This window comes from Mizuhopecten yessoensis, unplaced genomic scaffold, assembly GCF_002113885.1.
Source record: "Mizuhopecten yessoensis strain PY_sf001 unplaced genomic scaffold, ASM211388v2 scaffold6863, whole genome shotgun sequence".
In the NCBI taxonomy this organism is placed as follows: domain Eukaryota; kingdom Metazoa; phylum Mollusca; class Bivalvia; order Pectinida; family Pectinidae; genus Mizuhopecten; species Mizuhopecten yessoensis.
The window spans coordinates 153,859-175,970 of record NW_018406762.1 but is presented as its reverse complement, the minus strand read 5'-3'; the positions used below and the strand labels follow the sequence as shown (position 1 = coordinate 175,970).

Sequence of the window (22,112 nt, the reverse complement as noted above, 5' to 3'; positions counted from 1 at the left end):
AATAATTCCTTTTTAACAACAGAAGTACGTAAGTGTAAGATACCAAGTTGTGTTACATGACCTATGATTATCGAATGTAATATTTGTATCTTTAAGAATGGTGTGGAATGTTACTTTGAACACTAAGATGAAATGTAAATAAAAAACATAATTGATGCTATAATTTATTTTGAATGTGGTGAATTTTACATTGGTCAACTCAGACCCCGTATGAGTGTACAATAAACTGAAGCCGAATCTTGATGAAACTTACATGTTGATAAACATATTCATGAATTGATGAATTCAATGTATTACCTTTATATCAATTATGTTCATTCTATTAATCAACGAAAAAGAAAGAAGATAATTTTCTCAAATATTAAAACATAGTCGCAATAGGGTACAGTAAATTTGTGCAATAGTTTGTCCAACATTTTGTGTACATTGTTAGTTCACGATGTTGTCCTTTTGAAATAAACGCGAAGGGCCCTGTAAATGGTGCAAATGTCGTCCCAGAAAACCCGCAAGCACCATTGCTATCCATTGGTCAAGTGTACCTAAACGCGAAGAAAACAAAATTCAATAATAATATTTTGACCATCTATGAAATTAAAAGGATTTAGATATTTCATTTTGTTTGTGTAAAACACTACAAGTTAACGATGTAAACAAAAATCGCTAAGTAAAATATTAATGTAGCAGTGTTTAAGATACTAATGTGTTGTATATATAAACCAACATTAATTCTATCATTTTTTTAAGTAAACTGATGTCAGATACTCTATCTAAGCTTGTATAATTGGTTATGAATTTGAAAATGAAAGTTTTGAGAAGAAATTATTCTTCAAATTCTTCAACGTTAACACTTTTGTTATAGACAGAGCGTCATTGTGTTTTATGATAATTTGTATGACTACAATAACAGATTCCACGTTATGTTTAATTGCAGTAACACATTTGTCTAGACATGCAATTCTAAATCTCTAGGTCTGCTATAAACACGGTGGACGGGTCTCGTGTCATAAATCACACATACGGGCATGTTATTTTCAAGGTAAGTGTTGTTATCAAATAAACACAAATTGAACAACATAATTGACGTCAATTTTTGAAATGTATTTGTTTGATTGGCACAACACTGTCATGCTATACATATATATATATATATATAAATATATCAGAAAAACATTCAAAGTCCTTGTGATGGTAAAATATATATATAAAAAATACAAAGAATTTATTAGTACCTCCCTAACACTTTCGACTCTAAATATTTATAAATATATATAAATATATATGGCGATAACAATTTTAAATGTTCATGTGACGGTATTCATTTATAAATATATATGTATGATTTTTGGTGAGCAAAGGGAACACAGAATCACCCGAATTAACTTTAAGGTTTGCTTTTAATATTGAGGTGTGTTAAATTAACAAATTGAACCGAGTATGAAACATGAGATCGCAAATTGTATGCCAAAGTTAACACCCCTTGCCGTAACAATTGTCTGTACATAGCGATACCCCTCAGTGTCAGTGTCCAATGATATGCTGCAGTAACCCATCTTCTAAATCCCAAACCAAGACGGTAACTATGAAGTGATATCGAAAACCACGAAGGCAACCATGACCTTAAGCAAATGAAGACCATCTGTAACAGAAAAAGAACAGGCGTCAAAAAACGTATACTTCAATGGTGAGAGGAATAGTAAATCAATAGATTTTTCCTCTGGTCTGTGTACCGCTTGTAGGTCGCACATAGTATCTAATAATCTAAAACCACAGCTGGTAAATATCCGGATCAGAAAGTCATACGCTGTACTAAGAGAGACAACTCTTCCAACACATATAAAATCAATTTGATGACATGTGATCAATATTTTGAAAACCTTCACCTTGGTTGTTATATAGGTTTGTATTGGTTTTTGATGCAATCTAGAACTATCATGATTTCAGAACAAATGATTTAATGAGGTAGGTATTGTGGTTGATATTTTTTTAGAATAGCCTGTAATTTAATACAATTTCTTATTTCAACCTTTGTCTTTCCTTTTTTTAAGCATCCTTGTCCCACTGTACTGTGTATTTCCTATACTTCCTTTTCTAACGTTGGGATAGCACAGTTGGGCAAGACACCTCTGCTAACGAGATGGCTCAATCAGTTAGAGGGACAGTATAAATAATAATAATAATAATGATATACAACATTTTATAACGCGCCCTATCTATCTAACATAAGCCACTCTAAAGCACTTTACAATACATATATATCCAATTATTACAATTAGCATATACATTGATAAATACAATGTTTGATGAATTTGCAGGAGCTGCCTTATCAGCCGATAACTACACTGTAACAGTTCTATGCCAAGTGGCTAATATCTCTGTGTGTATGCCTGCGTGTTTGCTCGAGATGTATTGTATTCTGTTTGTAGTGGGACCGGGCTTCCAACGGCATCTTTTAAAGTGCTACCTCACTTTTACGTTACACTTCTTTATCTATGTGTAACAATCATAGTAAACACACAAGAAAAGTTCAATTTCCGGTTTTTTTATAATCAATTCTGAAAGCTGATTCCATTGTTTTATTTACTTAGAGAAAGCGGTACCACTTAACACTAGAAGCATCTATTACTCGTGTTTCCTTCATTCATTTTCATCAAAATAATACTGAAAATTTGTCATCCTTCTTTATCTACAATAATACTGAAAATTGCCATCCTTCTTTATCTACAATAATACTGAAAATTTGCCATCCTTCTTTATCTACAATAATACTGAAATTTGACATCCTTCTTTATCTACAATAATACTGAATATTTGTCATCTTCTTTATCTACAATAATACTGAAAATTTGTCATCCTTCTTTATCTACAATAATACTGAAAATTTGACATCCTTCTTTATCTACAATAATTCTGAAAATTTGACATCCTTCTTTATCTACAATAATACTGAATATTTGTCATCCTTCTTTATCTACAATAATACTAATAATTTGACATCCTTCTTTATCTACAATAATACTGAACATTTGACATCCCTCTTTATCTACAATAAGACTTAACATTTGACATCCTTCTTTATCTACAATAATACTAAAAATTTGACATCCTTCTTTATCTACAATAATATTGAAAATTAGACATCCTTCTTTATCCACAATAATACTGATAATTTGACATCCTTCTTTATCCACAATAAGACTGAACATTTGCCATCCTTCTTTATCTACAATAATACTGAACATTTGACATCCTTCTTTCTCCACAATAAGACTGAACATTTGCCATCATTCTTTATCCACAATAATATTGAACATTTGACATCCTTCTTTATCCCCAATAATATTGAACATTTGACATCCTTCTTTATCTACAATTAGACTTAACATTTGCCATCCTTCTTTATCTACAAGAATACTGAACATTTGACATCCTTCTTTCTCCACAATAAGACTGAACATTTGACATCCTTCTTTCTCCACAATAAGACTGAACATTTGCCATCATTCTTTATCCACAATAATATTGAACATTTGACATCCTTCTTTATCTACAATAATACTGATCATTTGCCATCATTCTTTAACATTTGACATCCTTCTTTATCCCCAATAATATTGAACATTTGACATCCTTCTTTATCTACAATAATACTGAAAATTTGACATCCTTCTTTATCTACATTAAGACTGAACATTTGACATCCTTCTTTATCCACAATAAGACTTAACATTTGACATCCTTCTTTATCCACAATAAGACTAAACATTTGCCATCCTTCTTTATCCACAATAATACTGAATATTTGTCATCCTTCTTTATCTACAATAAGACTGAACATTTGACATCCTTCTTTATCCACAATAATATTGAACATTTGACATCCTTCTTTATCTACAATAAGACTTAACATTTGCCATCCTTCTTTATCCACAATAATACTGAATATTTGTCACCCTTCTCTATCCACAATAAGACTGAACATTTGACATCCTTCTTTATCCACATTATCTACAATAATACTGAAAATTTGTCATCCTTCTTTATCTACAATAATACTGAATATTTGTCATCCTTCTTTATCCACAATAAGACTGAACATTTGACATCCTTCTTTAGCCACAATAATATTGAACATTTCACATCCTTATTTATCCACAATAATACTGAACATTTCACATCCTTCTTTATCTACAATAATACTGATCATTTGCCATCATTCTTTATCCACAATAATATTGAACATTTCACATCCTTACTTAACATTTGACATCCTTCTTTATCCACAATAAGACTTAACATTTGACATCCTTCTTTATCTACAATAATACCGCACATTTGACATCCTTCTTTATCTACAATAAGACTGAACATTTGACATCCTTCTTTATCCACAATAAGACTTAACATTTGACATCCTTCTTTATCCACAATAATATTGAACATTTGACATCCTTCTTTATCTACAATAATATTGAAAATTAGACATCCTTCTTTATCCACAATAATACTGAAAATTTGACATCCTTATTTTTCCACAATAAGACTTAACATTTGACATCCTTCTTTATCTACAATATTACTGAACATTTGACATCCTTATTTATCCACAATGATATTGAACATTTCACATCCTTATTTATCTACAAAAATACTGAACATTTGACATCCTTCTTTATCCACAATAAGACTTAACATTTGACATCCTTCTTTATCTACAATATTACTGAACATTTGACATCCTTATTTATCCACAATGATATTGAACATTTCACATCCTTATTTATCTACAAAAATACTGAACATTTGACATCCTTCTTTATCCACATTATCTACAATAATACTGAAAATTTGTCATCCTTCTTTATCTACAATAATACTGAAAATTGCCATCCTTCTTTATCTACAATAATACTGAACATTTGACATACCTCTTTATCTACAATAAGACTTAACATTTGACATCCTTCTTTATCTACAATAAGACCGAACATTTGACATCCTTCTTTATCCACAATAAGACTTAACATTTGACATCCTTCTTTATCTACAATATTACTGAACATTTGACATCCTTATTTATCCACAATAATACTGAACATTTGACATCCTTATTTATCCACAATGATATTGAACATTTCACATCCTTATTTATCTACAATAATACTGAACATTTGACATCCTTCTTTATCCACAATAAGACTGAAAATTTGACATCCTTATTTATCCACAATAATATTGAACATTTCACATCCTTATTTATCTACAAAAATACTGAACATTTGACATCCTTCTTTATCTACAATAATACTGAACATTTGACATCCTTATTTATCCACAATAATATTGAACATTTCACATCCTTATTTATCCACAATAATACTGAACATTTCACATCCTTCTTTATCTACAATAATACTGATCATTTGCCATCATTCTTTATCCACAATAATATTGAACATTTCACATCCTTATTTATCCACAATAATATTGAACATTTGACATCCTTCTTTATCCACAATAATACTGAACATTTGACATACTTCTTTATCTACAATAATACTGAACATTTGACATCCTTCTTTATCTACAATAAGACTGAACATTTGCCATCATTCTTTATCCACAATAATATTGAACATTTCACATCCTTATTTATCCACAATAATACTGAACATTTGACATACTTCTTTATCTACAATAATACTGAACATTTGACATCCTTCTTTATCTACAATAAGACTTAACATTTGACATCCTTCTTTATCCTGAATGGCATTATATTAATCGACATAAATACAAAATCTACACGTTTCACAAAATCTCAACCCGTGCGATATAATCGGTTAAAAGAGGTGATAAATTAGTTGTTATTGTCAAAATACCGACACAATCCTCTGAAGATTGTAGAAAGTAACGTTACAATGAAATATGTGTTCCCTTATCACACTTGGTAAAGTATTCCTCCCGCAGAAACGGGGGAGTTCCCCTACTTCTTCTACGAAATTCTTATTTTGCCTTTTTACTATTTTTCCGGCAATTACTGCCTATGTACCCGAGGACGTACATGTACAACTCAGGGAAACATTTATTAACACTTGTTATATTTCCTTAGTTCAATCCAGTAAACATGTAATTACACAAGATCACTATCACTTAACCTTTGTACCTTGGGTTAGACTTCGTTTGTTTGTGTTTTACGTCCATTAACTCTTTCCGTACCGCAGCTCCGGTCCGGATTCCGTACCGGATGTACTTATTAGACTCGCCCCCGCGCATATAATAAAATGGCGGATTATTAATTTACTTTTTAGACTAGGTGTAACTGCCGCAAGAATTAAACAGGTAACGGTGAACAAATATTGTTATTGTTTCATGCTCTGGTTCATAGACAAACACTTCTTCATTTTCGCAGCATAATGACTAACTGGCAGCTGATTATGACTGAGAAATCGACATTTGTCTGGCAATAAACGGTACGATTCCTTGTATTTAACGCAGCGTTGTAGTGCAGGTTTCCAATGAGGATTGATTATGGTTACGAATGTGGAGTCTTTGAGTTTTTTCCTAAATACAAGTAGATTTCATCAAGACCTATATTTCAAATTTACTTCCATAAGTCTCAACAAATATCTGATGATGACTTTCCCATCGAATTAAGTTGCCGCCATCTTGTTTACATTTGAGGCACCAAACACAAACATCTTGCGGCAAATCCGAAAACATTAAGTCACATAATAAAAAAGGATACTCTGCACAAATAAAATTATTTCTTCCAAACTGATGGGTTCTGATTTTAGCGACAATTAATTGTTTTTTTGCGACAGTCTCGTGCGATAACAAAATAAACATCAGGCAGGTTACATCAAAGTCTCTTGTCGTGTGTACACGACAACGGGGATGAGACGGCCCTTTATTTTAACGTCTGTACACGACAACGGGGACCAGGATGACATAGTGTTGTCGTGTGTACACGACAACGGTACGGAAAGAGTTAACAGCTATGGTCATTTAAGGACGTGCCAGATTTGGGTGGTGGAGGAAAGCCGGATAAAAACCACTGACCTACTGCCAGTATCTGGCGACTGCCCCACGTAGGTCTCGAACCCGCGACCCTGTGGTGGAGGGCTAGTGGTATTTGAATGTCAGACGCCTGAACTACTTGGCCACCGCGGCCCTGCATCTTGATTTAGTTATATGTGGTAACTAAGCACCACTTTTTGGGTAACCTCTGGGACACTTACTCGGGTTAAGCACACAGATTACATACAACACTCGTTTGGGAAGATTCACTATTTATCTCTGTTATCTTGATATTTTAACTCGAAAAAATGGATAACCTCTAAATAGAAATATATGGATAGTCTGGATTCAGTTTTATAATAAAAGTTTTTATTTATTCTTAGTTTTCTTGTTTTCCGTTATGTATTTGTTTTCCCTAATAGTCAAATTACTGTTGTTTTTAAATAATATTTTTATAATAAATCTTTACGTTTCTGGGATGGCGATTTTTAATAGATTCATAGAAGTATTACTTTCATTATTAAACAACTTTTTTTGTGGCGATTCTCTTGTTTGTATGCATTGGTGTTGCGATTTTAGTTAGTTGGTTTGGTTCTATTTTGTTAAACATCCTTTTAATAGCTAAGGTCATTTAAGGACGTGCCTCCATGTGTTTTGTGTAAGTGTGCATGTGTATATTTTGCCTGAGACAGGGTATGTTGGTGTATTTGCCTCCTTGTGATGGCGCAGATGTGATGCCAACTTTAAAGTGTTACCTCACTGAAATACCATGCCGAAGGCACCCGGTACAGCATCTCGCCCAGACTCGTTATACTGACAACGGGGGAACCAGTTGTTGCCATTCTCCTAAATGCTGAATGCTTAGCAAGGAATAACAACTACCATTTTTAAGGACTTGGGTATGTCATGGCCTGGGGGACAGAAGTCACTGCCTTCCTCATCTGGGCGAACGTTTAAAATAAAGCCAAAAGTGAGTTATTGCCAAGCAATGCGGTAGGAAATAAAAGGTAATTAGAAGTAAAGAGAAATCTAACGATCTCAATTATTCAGCAATGGGTGCAATATATTTATTTCGGTCGTTTTTGTGTCCATAAGTAAAGGACACACAAGCAAATCCCCAATTATGCAGGGGGTTTCCACACATTAGTCGCCTCTTAAGATTACATGCCTTGGTTAAAAGCAGGTGTAATATTTGTATATATTATATATCTCCAATCTGCAGGTGTGGATGTCGACATATCTTCCTATTTTGAAATAAAGGTATTTTAACACATACATTTCGGGACAAGTGGTTCAGGTGTCTGACATTCTGCTAACACTAACCACTGGGTCACGGGTTCGAGACCTTCGTGAGGCAGTCGGCCGGTACTGGGCGATGGTCGGTGATTTCTCTCCGGGAACTCCGGCTTTCTACCACCATCAAAACCTGACAGGTCCTTAAATGACCATAGCTGTTAATATGACGTAAAACACAAACAAACCAAAAACATATTAAAAATATGATGTCAAATAACAACGTACAAATATAACGCCCGCTTACCTCTACTTTCAGAAAACTCAGAGAGCAAATAACTTTGAAATAATCTCTTTATAACATAACGCTTTTCTATTTTGTAAATAATTTATTTAACACTTAAATTATTTCTGATATTCCATACCAGATTCTTCCAAACATGGTTGTGCAGTTAACTAATAAAGTTTTTAAAAAAATAGAAGGAAATAAAGGAAGCACATACATAGCATTGCCTTGCGTCCAAGCTACAAGAACATATACTATGCATCTCCTTTTTCAAATCAAGAATTTAGGGCATGCTCTTCCAGTAATAAACGAAGTTTAACGCATCATCGTAAGTCTTAAAGGTCAATTTAATCTTTTATTTTTTCTTGGATACATACGGCAATCATTTGTACATTATACGCAATTCTTACAAACACACAGCTTTATTTAATTCAATATTAAACAAAGTTCGTATAATAATAAATATATGACAATTCATGCAATACAGAACACATTGTATTACATGATTATTGGCGATGACTTGTGAACCGCGGTTTCCTGGAGAGAGTGTTAAAACGTTGGTAACAGTTAGTGGTCTACCCCACGGTAAAACAACTCCACCCTTTCGGTCCAGCAAAACATCAAGCCGTATTGTGGTATCCGGTTATATGTACCTAAACAGGAAAATCAAAGTATGAACATTCATCGCACTCTTGTTTCGAGTAGAAAGTACCATTTTACGTTGTAAAATGTTTCTTTAGGCCGAAATAACTTTGGAAGCATTTCAAGATATATACGCTTTCTATAGGACATATTTAATCATTTATTTCATCAATATTAATCGGTAGAACAATTGTTGAATTTTTAAACATTTATCTACGTTAGAATACAGTAACAGACAAGTAACAATCGTACATTGCTTTGTAAACAGGTGAATTTCTTTGAAGACATGATAGTAGAGAACATGGTCTACAAAATAGCGTTATCAGTTTCAGTACGGCCTATTGATACAAAGGAAAATATTTTTACTATTTTAACTTAATCTCAATATTACCAAATGTCAGCTAATCTTTCTTAGAACAAAACATTCCTTTATCTGCATATTCTGAACTGCTTAATCAACATTTTTATCATCGTTATTATCTGTCAGAAGGACTACCCGGAAGAGAATAAACATTATAGAACACTTACCAGTTTTACTGATATAATCTGATATGTCACGATCTAGCTGATCGTCAATGATCCTTCAACTGTTGTAAGGATTCCCTACAGAAAAGATAGCGAATATCGTATCAAATGAATAACAAATAACTACACTTGTTTCTTACAAAAATACGACCATTATAATGTTTACTAAATCGTTTTTTATCAATTTCATCAAAGGAAAAACACTTTCTTTATGCAAATTGATTACATACCAAGTGTCACGTGAACAGAAGTAATACAGCTTTGGGCTTGGCATGCTGTTGAATGATGTAGTGAAGGATAACGAGTAGGCTCCAGTGTAATGAACATGCACCCACTCTCCAACCTCCATCAGTGGTAGAGGGATGTCAATGGCCACGCAATCAGTAGCGCAACATGTCGGACCCCACACAGTACTCGTATGGTTTTCGGATTGTGCCTACAGATAATGTAACAGTTGACGTCATTTTGCATACACATTGTACATTCACGACTTTTGTAAACTTTGTCAGTTAAAACACAGTATTGAATATTGTGACTCACTTTTATTTCGTTTACTTCATGTGTAACAAATGGTAAACTGATATATCATCACGAGAGAGGAGGTGCTTTTATACATAGAAGCCAATTCTATATACATGTGTGACAAAGGGGAAACAGGTAACTTAATTTATAATATACAATTCTGTATGCAATGTTTTCATTTAATTTTTCGTTTTCTCATCAGAAGATTGATTACTTTACTTTCATAAAGGAATACATACAATTCAAACTACAACGTACTTGCTAAAATATGATTTTTTCATCGGGGATTTGCTTAGTGTCCTCTAATAGGGGACACAAACGCGACCAAAATTGATCTGCTGCACCCATTGCAATAGTTTGGATCTTTATTTTTCTTTCTACTTCTAACTGCCTTTTATTTCCTAGCGCGTTGCTTGGCAACACCTCACTTTTGGCTTGAAGGTTGAGGGTTCGCACAGATGAGAAAGGCTATGGGTTCTGTCCCCAGGCCGGGACATACCCAAGTCCTTCAAAGTGGTAGTTGTTATTCCCTGCATTTCGGGGAATGGCAACAACTGGTTCATCCGTTTTCAGTATAGTGTGACCGGGCAGAATGCTGTGCTGGGTGCCTTCGGTATGGTTTTTCAGTGATATAGCACTATGAAGTCGGCAACATATCCGCGCTATCACAAGGAGACAAGCATTCCAACATACCCTGTCTCCTGCATACACACACGCAGGCACGCATGTACTACATAGATGGAGGCACTTCCTTAAATGACCTTAGCTGTTAATAGGACGTTAAACAAAATTAGCCAAACCAATCTTAATGTTGAAAGTATGCTACGAAATCCGTGGATAGGTAGAGAAGTCAACATTTAAAAAAAATGGAAACAAACCTTTCCAAGAACGGGTGTAATTAAAATTGCATCTCTGCCTTTTGCCCAATGAAACGTTCCATATACTCCATTGTTCACGTTATACATAACATGTTCAAGACTGGTTCTGTCTGAAACAGATAAATGGTACGCTATATGTACAAACACTCCCGCTAGTAAACTTATGATTTTGTTCATATTAGAGTTATGTTTACTATTACATCATCATACCCGAGTTCTGGTCCGATCGTCTAAATGAAATATGTTTTGCGTTAATTTTTTAATTTTTGGTTTATATGCATACATGCATACAGAATCTCTGAGGTACTTGTACAATTATGACTAGTTCAAATGTTTATTTTACGCTTTTCCATATTCACCCATTTGTTCGTTATTTTACTTATAACTTTACATCAATTGTTATAATTGCACAGGAAAACTCGTTCTAAATACGTAGCAAAATTGTTCATCGGCAACGCGTTTTTTAAAACAAAATGATTTGATCGGAAGTGTTGGGTAACAAATGGTTCGACAGAGTGAAATTAAAGCAAAGCACAGCTATATTTAAATAAGAATATTGTAAAAAGATATTGTTTGTTAGATTAAAGCACTAATGAAAAAGGCCATTGATTTGAAAGAGCATTAATCGATTATTCCGCATTTCATAAATATTTAACAATTGACATAAGAACGGGGATTCACAATCACATAGAGAATGGAAAAGATTAACTAGATAAATAAATCATCTGTCAGATTCAAAACTGTCATAGTTAATTAGTAAAATATATGTAACGGGCGTTTATCTGGAAATAAAAGGAAATTGACTTATTGCTCAAAATGGGTCAAAATAATTTAATTTCTTATGATGTCTCATGACGCACCACGCTTTAAGATTTATTTAACTTGCGAAACTAACTTCGACCTAATCATGTTAATTTTTGCAACACTCATACCTTATTTAACACAGGAAATGCTGACTTTAACAATTGAAAAAAAGTATGTTGAAGGGGATATGCTTAATATATGAAAATACAAACAAAGAAAGTAGGTTATGTGTACTGTAATAATGTCTTATCGCTAGAATTGTTGGCAAAAGCGAGGTCAAGAATTCATGCAAAGGTTTGTTTATACATCTTCTCACTGTATGTTTTGCAGCTCATTTCTAACAAAAACTGTATAAAGTGTGTACGTATCTTGGCGAAATAAACACCATATACACATACCATTATCATAGACAAACTTCCGACCTATGATACTGGCTGCAGCACTGACAGCAGTTTCTACAAGGTAACGTCCTGGCTCAGCGATTATTGTCACTCCGTCTGTTTCAGGGAAATATTCATCTAGACACTGGTTTATTACTTCGGCATTCTAAATAGAAACATTAAAAGATAAATCATTTAAAACGATATGCATACTTTCCGTATGATCACCACAATATCAACATATCATCAGTCCGGCATGAATACATTTTCCATTCTAATGATTCAAATAAAACATATATCGATATTAAAGTTGGCAATGGTATTTGTAATGCAATACACTTTATAAAAAGAGCAAATTTACGACATGTCATACTTTACAAGTGTACTTTCTTGCCACTTGTATTATACTGACCCATTGTTAAGTACATATACATATACATGTATATTACAACGTTTTGTAGTTAACAATACATTTACATAAATATGAGATCATCATAAAAGAAACATGTAAAGAAAAAAACATAAAAAAACGCTAGTTACTGACATCAAAATACAAATAAAATGTTATCTGCTGACTTCCGTATGTAAAACATTAGTAACACGCTTGTTGTGATGTTATGACTAGAATTGCGAAGATGATTTAAGGGATAAAGTGAACCGTTGTGTTGCGATTCGAACCATCGCCAGGAAACGCTCTCGCCTTTCACCAAGGCGGTCGAGAAAGGTATTGGGTTACCTGCACTTCCACGTGGATTCTCTCCTTCTATTCTGTTTTTTTACTCATATTAATTCTCACGGTGTCAAAATATCACTAATCAGAACGGTTCCTTCTATTCACTGCATCCAAAACAACAGTGTGTCTTGTGAAGCGACGATAGAACAACTATTTTTTATCGGTAGGTACATTCTATAACCAAAAAGATTTACCAAACCACACAATTGACAACACTTTGTAGATACCTAGCAGTAGGAGAAAGCAGTAGGATTACGTTGTAAAGTCCATTAAGAAATGCGCGTATTCTTGCTGTGTGGTGTGTTGTGTTGTGTGAAAAAGACGATACCATTACATGTACATGGTATTTTATTAAACTACAGATTAATATAAAGCAACAAATACAAAAAAAGACCAAAGGAATACCGAGTGTCAACAAAGCCACAGTTCGATCTGAAAACGATAACACGAGGACAACAAATGAAAAAAATGACATGGAGACCATTGAAAGAGTACATGGGGAAAACATCAAGATAAGCGTCTTCTGCTTCATCGACGACACCCTGTCAAATCCAAAACAAAATACATGTCTTAACATCGAGAACTCGGGTCGTGACATCAAAACCACAAGGCACTCTAATGAGCATAATAAAGATGACATTCATATCACAAAAAGAAATATAATATTTCCCTAAGATATGCAGATGTCTACCATAAAACTCGTCCATAATCCTCACCAATTAACATCTTTGAAACTATGTGTTGTTACATGTAGTACGTCATCAGCTGACTTCTAACACGGAATCTATAGACAAATCAGGTAATGATTAATGTTGTAATTTGCTTTTTTATATACCTCTTCTATAGTCGGATGATCAACATCTCTGCCTCTGTATCCACCTCCAATGTCAAGAATTTTCATATCAAAGCCGACCTGTAGTCCTACGTCAAATATCATCCGTGCTTCTTTGATCGACGAGGAATATGCGTTGGCATTTCGACAGTTACTTCCAACATGAAAACTGCAACATTACATGACATTAATGTGTAAAAGGATTGGGTTTTGAACACTTACTTGCTGTATATATTTACGTATTTACGTTTCGTAATACGGAGTTCGTGTTGTGATCATCGGCTCCTTATCGTTTACCTGGGGTGTTCCCGTTGGGGATTACCTTCCGGTATTATATTTAGACGTTTCTGATTGGCTAATATTTTTAGGGTATGTTACCTTACCTGTACAGCACTCTACGCTCAGGTTTGGGTCAGTATCGAGTTCAAATACTACATTGCACGTGCATTTCGAGGCATACAATAAAATTTGGCTATATAGCTGGGTGTTTTGGTATTGTAAATCAGTCTGGCAGAGGCTTTCATGTAGCTGGCCGGCTCGTCTTTTCCCTTCTTACGGGCAGGTATGTAGGAGTTTTTTTGGCCTTGGACCTCAAAAATATTCCGGGCTGGTTGGTATTTTCTAGTGTAGGCATGTTTTGGTAGAATTATCTAAGCGTTAATGTGGAATGGTTATTTTCCCGTTGTAGGCATGTTGTAATATATTATCGGGGCGTGTTAAAACTGATTCCCCGGGGTGTAATACCGGGTGGACATTTTTGAGAGGACATAGTGTTACACGGATATACTGTTTTAAGTATGGGCCGGTCGAGTGGTTGACGTTCTGTAGTATTGTGCATATTTATTCATCATGTTTCATCTAATTTACCTCAATGTTTCATTTTGTACATAATAAATTGTAGAACTTTATAAAACGCGTTGTCATTCATTGACCTGTAGCCAGCTGAAGTTAAATCGAGACAGAACCAAAGAGTTGACGAACGAAAAATCACTATACGAGGACAAAACTTTTACAAATGTATATATTTCGGTGAAAGCTGATCTAAAACTATCCTTATTCTATAGTATGTCAATCAACATCTCTGCGTCTGTATTCACCTCCAATGTCACGCTTATCCATAGCAATGCCTACCTGTAGTCACATGTCAAATATCCGCCGGACATATTTTATTGACACAGCAAATGTGCCGTCAATGGCACAGTTACTGCCGACATGGACACTTAATGATAATGAATTTATTCCAAAGCGTTGCGATTATTAACACAGTATGACTCCGCATGCTGACTGTCATAGCCAAGTCAAGAGGAGACTCAAGCAAAAAAAAGTATTGATATAAATTTCAACAGTTCGAAACTTTATTTCACTAGCAATTGGTTAATACTTAAATATTCAGGTTTGCAACATACCACACACCAACGATGTCCAAGCCTTTGGTCTTTGCAGATATAAATAAATCCTTTGCTTCTTCGAAGAGACATCCAAACTTCTGTCCTAGGTCATACGTTACTTTAAAAGAATGTTTTGTTCGAAATCGCAACACTAATCTGCAACACAATTAATTGCTACAATACAAATGGAAGGCATTGATGTTGAACATTTATGAATAGCTTTGACTTCACGTATGGTTGTTTTCGAGCGTATTTGTATAAATCCCTTCTCAAACAGAGTTGTTATTGCGGATCAAGATTGAATGCATGAAATTATGTTACCAAAATATTTTCTGTCGTTTGGAAATTATCCTGCTTCATGAAACATTCGCTTCCACGAAAATGACCCTGACAGACACATTCAATTTGTATTACTACCTACCTTGCTGATCCATACAACATCTTTATCTTGATCAATTCCTCCTCACTGTCAAATGTCATCAGATCTACATTGTGCTCCTTGGCGTAAGTAAGATGTGAGTTTTGTTTACAGGGATTGGCGTAGATGATGCGAGACGGATCGATCCCGAGCTCTAACACCTGCTGTATCTCAGACTACTCTCAAATGAAAAATAATGTTTTTGTAACTATGCAAAAATATTTATCATAATAATGAATGGAATATAAAATATAAAATCCAATTCCATGCGAGGTTGATGACAACGGTAAGAAAAAGTTTTAAGCTTCGGCCGTTTTATCAAATGAACGAGAATGTATTAAACTATTTACGTTATGGATGTCGAATTAACAGTATATCTGTTGTTTTCTTACATCATTATACACTATGTATCATGACGTCACGGATCAACTAGTACAGGAAGAAGTACTCACCTTGCTCGCACAGTCAAAACTGCTCCCCAGTTTTACAAGGACGTCAATGATCTTCTCATTACTGTTGCACTTTAAGGCTGTGGTATTAGAAAGTTAAACGATTTTTCATTTGTTGATAGCATATCATGAACCGTTTGACATATTTGGAAATAAAGGAGAAGAAATATATGCTTTTGCACTTAAACATTTCCATGCCTTCAAACTACTCCAGTATCCGTTCTTACTCCGATGGTTGGAATTGCATTACAATGAAAGTACAATGTACTGCGTATGACGCTTTGTTAAGAGTAGATAAAGTGTTTTTAAGATGGAGAGATTTCAGCAAGCAATAATAAAGATTACGATACCGTAAAATAGCTCCACCCTAGGAAACAGATTGTACCATTTTCTGTACCTCTCCACAACTTTGTCAATATCAACGATAAGCAGAGGATCGTCAATTCCCTGTGAAAAACAAGTATCTAATTCACTTATTGATTTAATAACAAAGAACAATAGTGCACAACAACGAAACGGTATGGTACAAAGATATTCACGTACAAGTGAACAGAAAGTGGTAAATGACCTCTGTATCGTCCAATCTTTAAGATAAAAGGATATAACACAAAAGAAATTGTATACAAGTTTTGCTACAAAACAGTACCATCAAATAGGCCTATTCCCCATGGAAAATTTTCACTGAAAGGCCAGACCGACAGAAAAGTGAAATCAAATCTTATATAATCTTACCAGTTTTGTATGGTATGAAACCTGTTCTTTGATGTAGTCTGCACGGGTACGTTTTACATCGACGATCTTCAAGTCGTTATCTGCCATTATCTTCAAGAAAAGGAAAAGAGAACCTTGAATAGCATGATTATATAATCATATAATGGTTTGTTCACAAAAAACAGGCTGCTTTCTTGAATAGTTCCTGACTAGTGTATCCCTAATTAATTGGTATTGGTGTAGTTTTTTGCGACAAATGCTGTTACATGATATTTTCATAGTTGGGTATTATATGTCTTGTGTTGATTAGAGGAAAATAAACCGTCGCACCAGGGTCCTTTTACAGACTTTAATGAAGAGTCGGGGACATGGTGAAAACACATCCAGCCTTATAGCGTGTGTGGTCCAAGTTGCAAGGTTGCAGGTCACCCAAAACTAGTATTATAGCTGACAGCTGTTTTACCTCAGAAACGTTCTGATGACATAACTTGTGTGAAGGATTGTGTTATGTTGTTTTACCTACTTTTGACAATTGTTAATATCCATTACCGCAAGAGACCATTTTTATTGACTACAACTAGACATGTAAATATGATCACTAAAATGATCACGCTTAAGAAAGAAACAGTCATCAAAATGCCTCTCGACGTCGCCACAATCTCGTCCTCCCATCTCCATTGGCATTGGTACGATTACTGTAACTTCTGGCGGGTTTTACTTCATGTACCAAATCCTGAAGTAACGTATGACTGCATTCGACGAGCAGAAAGATTTCCGGTCAACACAATTTCGCTCCATTCTACTACCAGCTAACACGTAATTTTACAAACAATAATATAAGTGTTTCTACTGAAAGACATATAAATGTTTCTTTTCTCGTTGAATATATATTATTAATGTAATTATGTTATTCAAATGGGCCCTCTTATTCGGAAACATCCCCTTGTTCTCAAATAAGCTTAATAAGAAATGAGGGAGCCGCCAGTGTACGTTTTGATCTTTGACAATAGGTTCTTTGTTTAATATAGGTGAACCCATTTACCATGTCAACACTTTATGTGACTATCAGTTTTAAAGTAAGGATTTTGAAAGCAAAACGTTTTATTATCACCTACATATCTATATATCAACCATTGCACTAGCTTTTAGCTCCCTGCAGGCATTCGTACAGCGAAATTTAATTTTGTGTAATAAAGACTGACATTTTATGAACCAAGCCCCACAAGATAGGGTTGTTTCTCCCCACTAAGTTAATCCGTAATTCACATATATAGCCTGAGCTTTGAACGATCCCTTGTTCTAACGTGACCATCCTGCTCGATACAAATACATATAGCTACTACCGTTCATGTAAGATGGCTGGTAAGGGAGACATGTATACTGATACTGCACGTACGCAGAAATACTTATCTGATGTCGTTTGAAAGGGGCCTTAAATTAAAACCCTACATTGCGTGCTAAGAATCATTGAGCCTCCCCCTGTAAAATGATTGTTCATAAGGATGTCGGTCAATCGCAATATCTACACCAGTCACGAAATCCACCGCTAGCATCTATGCAGGGTCACAACTATGTACCTGCCAGTACATGTTTCTCTGTTGACAAGTGTGCATGTCACACATTACACAGAAGTATCCCCTTGTACCGTATACGTAATGCAGTGTTTTAAATAGTCTAATATGTCCACCTTAGGTTTAACAACCCAGAAACGTACACACTATGTCATCATATCCCTATATAAACAAAATAAAACGATAAAATAAGCGATATTTGGTCCGTTTGCATTCCTATCGGCTGTCCTTATATAGTTTACTTTCACGTGGCAGTATGTAATTGGAAATATGTTGGAGGTAATCACACTATACGATCGATATTTATTCAACCCAATTATTACTCACCTGAACAGCAATTGAACAAAGATGTTGTGTCGTGTTATTTTAATCTGTATGTTAATTAAGCAATGAATGTAACAGTACAATGAATACACTTTTCACATCAATGTAATTATGAAGTATTTTACTGTATGTTTTTGTTCTAGTTTTATTCGTCTGTCGAAAGAATGTATTGTACTGACCTGTTAAAATATTGGATTTCCACGGATTTGTACGACCTCCAAACCAGTAAGGTATGATGATGATGGTATCAACTGCTGTGCGCTAACACCAATGAAGTTAATAGACAGGAATCACTCTTGCTGATAGATATGCGTACGTTTTTAGGTTGTCAACCTTTGAACTGTCTCTATTTAACACAGTCTATAAGGGCAGCTGATAACCTAAAAAATAGCTCGTTTATTGTTCACGTCGTAAATAACTAAGAGATTGAGCGAGGACTGTATATATATACTGCATCACAAGGTAGGCGTGCCACAATATGTGACGTGACCTTTGACCTGATCACATGGTCCTTCAACTTGTTTAACAAGATTGACAGAGACTGGATATCTGGGAATTTCAAAGGCTAACGACAAGAAATTCAGATAAAAGAGTTGTATTCTAGAAAGAAAGGATATGGCTTAAGACTGTTCTTTGTTCAGTTTTATTTAGTTTATAATTGTAGAATGTTGTTTTAGAGTTTTGACTGACAGTATTGAGCTGCATATACAAAGAAAGCAGGTTGGAAAACGCGATGATTACATTACTTTATTATATTTACAGTATTTTACATAAACGTTTTTCAGGTTATATGCGTAAATATATTGTAATGAAAGGCGGTTGAAAGACGTACACAAGGAGTCCATACATACAAACACCATGTTTTTTGTTCAACGTGTATAAGAAACATGCATTGTCAGCTGCATTCTTTGTTAAATGATGTCGTTGCTGTCAGATATATAAATATAAACTTTATTTAGTTTACCACAAATATGAAACAATTTATTTTAACTTATATGAATCACTCTTGTTGGGCCGAGTGTTAGCGAACCCCGGCCACCTTGGTGAAATGTAAGTGCGCTATCCGACCACCCATAGTGCTGTCAGATGACTGTAGTATGACAGCATCCTTTTTTGAAGGATTTTACAAAGATTACCGTCACGCTAGGTCATTGAGTAAACCGTCATTCTGTCTATACAATATTAAATATATATTATGCTACCACATCGGCGATGAAGCGATACATTTCATTGGTAATAATATCGCACTATTGGATATGTATTGGTTGGCAAACGGAGCTTGTGCATGCATTATTTTCCAACAATCCATGGACGTGCAACACTTTTCCAAAAGCCTTCCCGACTTTGCAAGTGTAAGACGGTGAGCCGTATGTGATTGTCTAGCACAAATTGCTTTGGCGAGTGAAGGGATTTCTGTGCATGTGCAAAAAAAATGGTTGCAACATACATCCACGTCAAACTAGTGTGGCCAACTTAATATTGAACATATTATAGTATCTAGGACACATCAGCTCGAAGGCTCTACAGAAGAAACAAAAGTACCTTTAGTTTTATTTTCAAATAATCAAATAGATATAATCAACATATGATAAAATATCAATTTTGTTAATAATTCAATCAGACCGAAGCAGCTGTCGTTAATGCTCTTTTTCCATTATCTCATCTTTGCTGTATATTCCATCTTATATTATTCCACGTTTATTTTTTTTAAATACTAACAGTCTGCAGTGTACATATCTACATATGCCATGCCATCATGTGACTGTTTGAGTGAATGGTAGTAATAGGCAGTGTTAATGAAATGATTAATGTAGGATTTTGTACACTATTACGAAACTACTTTTTGGCATGTTGGATGACGAAAAACTTAGATAAACAAAAACTAGACGGTCGTGTTCAAATATACTTTTGCATCAGACGAATATTTTCCTAGAAAGCATTTAGACACATACACTTTAGATTAAAAAAAGGGTTCTACTAACTTTTGTCTTTCTACCAAGCGAACAGTGTAACCCTAAGATATTAAATATAAAATCAAATGGTATAACATCTAACTATCAATCCAATACCATGAGTTGAATTCGTGTTTATAAATATGCCGTTAGTTTAAACTATGATAAAATAATTTCGAGAACTCTATGTATTACTACAGTTGCTGGATCGTACAACGTTACATGATGTACGGTGTGCGCGCAATGTACGGTGTGCGAGCAATGTACGGTGTGCGTACAATGTGCGCACGGAGTGTGAACGATATGTGCACGATGTGCGAACGATGAAAATCTGGACGATTATTGCTTGCGTACATTTGTGCGGACGATGGACTAACGTTGTGCGATGACAATCGTGGTTGATGTAAATTAAGAAACTGCTAACAATATATACGGCTTCGTGTTTAAACGTTTAAACATATACACTTGATTTTAAGTACATTTTTATATTCTAGCTACACAAATAAGCTGATCTTTCTATCTATATTTTAGACGACCCAAAACGACACATGTAGAATATTGAGGTTTTTGAAGTAAAACCTATTTCCATGATGTAATACTTACCATCCAGTTCGGGATCCACCCTTAGCATCAGAGCCAATCTCCACCGGGGGATCCGGAAAAGGCTCTGGCGCTCCAGGAGGAAGTAAGGACCATGCTTACCAAGGGCGCGGTCGAGGAGGTTCCTATGTCGGTATGCACTCCCGGGTTCTACACCAGAATGTTTCTGGTTCGGAAGAAGTCCGGGGCATGGCGTCCCATCATAGATCTAAGTGCCTTCAACAGGCACTTAGATTCTCCTCACTTCAAGATGGAGACTCCTCGGGGTATTATCGCCTCCGTGAGAGAGGGAATGTGGGCGACTTCTGAAGATCTGAAGGACGCCTACTTTCACATCCCCATCAAGAAGTCGGCACGGAAATACCTTCGTTTTACGTGCAACGGAAAGGTCTTCTAGTTCCGGGCCATGCCATTCGGGCTTACGACTGCACCTTTGGTTTTCACCAAGCTGCCGCAGATTGTCGTGGGATTCCTGCACTCTCGAGGAATAGATGTTCACATCAATTTCGACGATCCCTCATGCTCCACCTAGTGTGGGGGTCTCTGGTGCAGGTACCTGGTTGGTTTTGAAAGTCTTACTTAAGGTCGGCTTCATTCCTTCCAGAGAAAAGTCGGAAGGGACCCCATCTCAGGATTTTGTTTTCCTGGGGAACCGTTTCAATACGGTTCAGGGCATCGCCCTTCCACCGATGGAGAAGTTCGAGAAGGTCAGGACTTTTGCTCTGACCTTCATCGGCCGGTCTCAAGTCCATGTACGTTGGTTTCTCAGTTTTCTGGGATATCTCAACGCCCTGGCCGATGTGGTCCCCTTAGGGAGACTTCACATCAGGCCTCTCTAGATGTTTCT

The 22,112-nt window shown here is 35.2% G+C and overlaps 1 protein-coding gene across 2 annotated transcripts; it reads right to left on the bottom strand.

The window, feature by feature from the left end:
• Positions 1-87: 87 nt before the first annotated feature.
• LOC110452742 (ornithine decarboxylase-like) lies at positions 88-19,176 on the bottom strand. 2 transcript variants are annotated; one of them, XR_002463221.1, is made up of 13 exons: positions 18,893-19,176; positions 16,840-16,929; positions 16,458-16,554; positions 16,111-16,187; positions 15,662-15,834; positions 15,259-15,396; positions 13,856-14,021; positions 12,306-12,453; positions 11,104-11,213; positions 9,934-10,139; positions 9,707-9,781; positions 9,116-9,189; positions 88-539 (listed from the first exon to the last, which is right to left on the bottom strand). XR_002463221.1 is itself a non-coding variant. In XM_021501394.1 (12 exons), the coding sequence occupies exons 2-11, from the start codon at positions 16,924-16,926 to the stop codon at positions 9,751-9,753; spliced, it is 1,233 nt and encodes a 410-aa protein (XP_021357069.1). In that variant the 5' UTR covers positions 16,927-16,929; positions 18,893-19,176; the 3' UTR covers positions 8,805-9,189; positions 9,707-9,750. The 2 variants fall into 2 exon arrangements, 1 of the variants encoding a protein (XP_021357069.1); XM_021501394.1 differs by lacking the exon at positions 88-539 and having other exon boundaries at positions 8,805-9,189.
• Positions 19,177-22,112: the final 2,936 nt, after the last annotated feature.

Bases quoted from the DNA above. Each gene is read 5' to 3' on its own strand.
- LOC110452742 (XM_021501394.1), bottom strand. From the start codon at position 16,926: ATGGCAGATAACGACTTGAAGATCGTCGATGTAAAACGTACCCGTGCA. The intron at 16,555-16,839 runs GTAAGATTATAT...TGTTTTTCACAG, and splicing joins TTTCATACCATACAAAACTG to GGAATTGACGATCCTCTGCT. The intron at 15,835-16,110 runs GTGAGTACTTCT...ATTTGAGAGTAG, and splicing joins GTTTTGACTGTGCGAGCAAG to TCTGAGATACAGCAGGTGTT.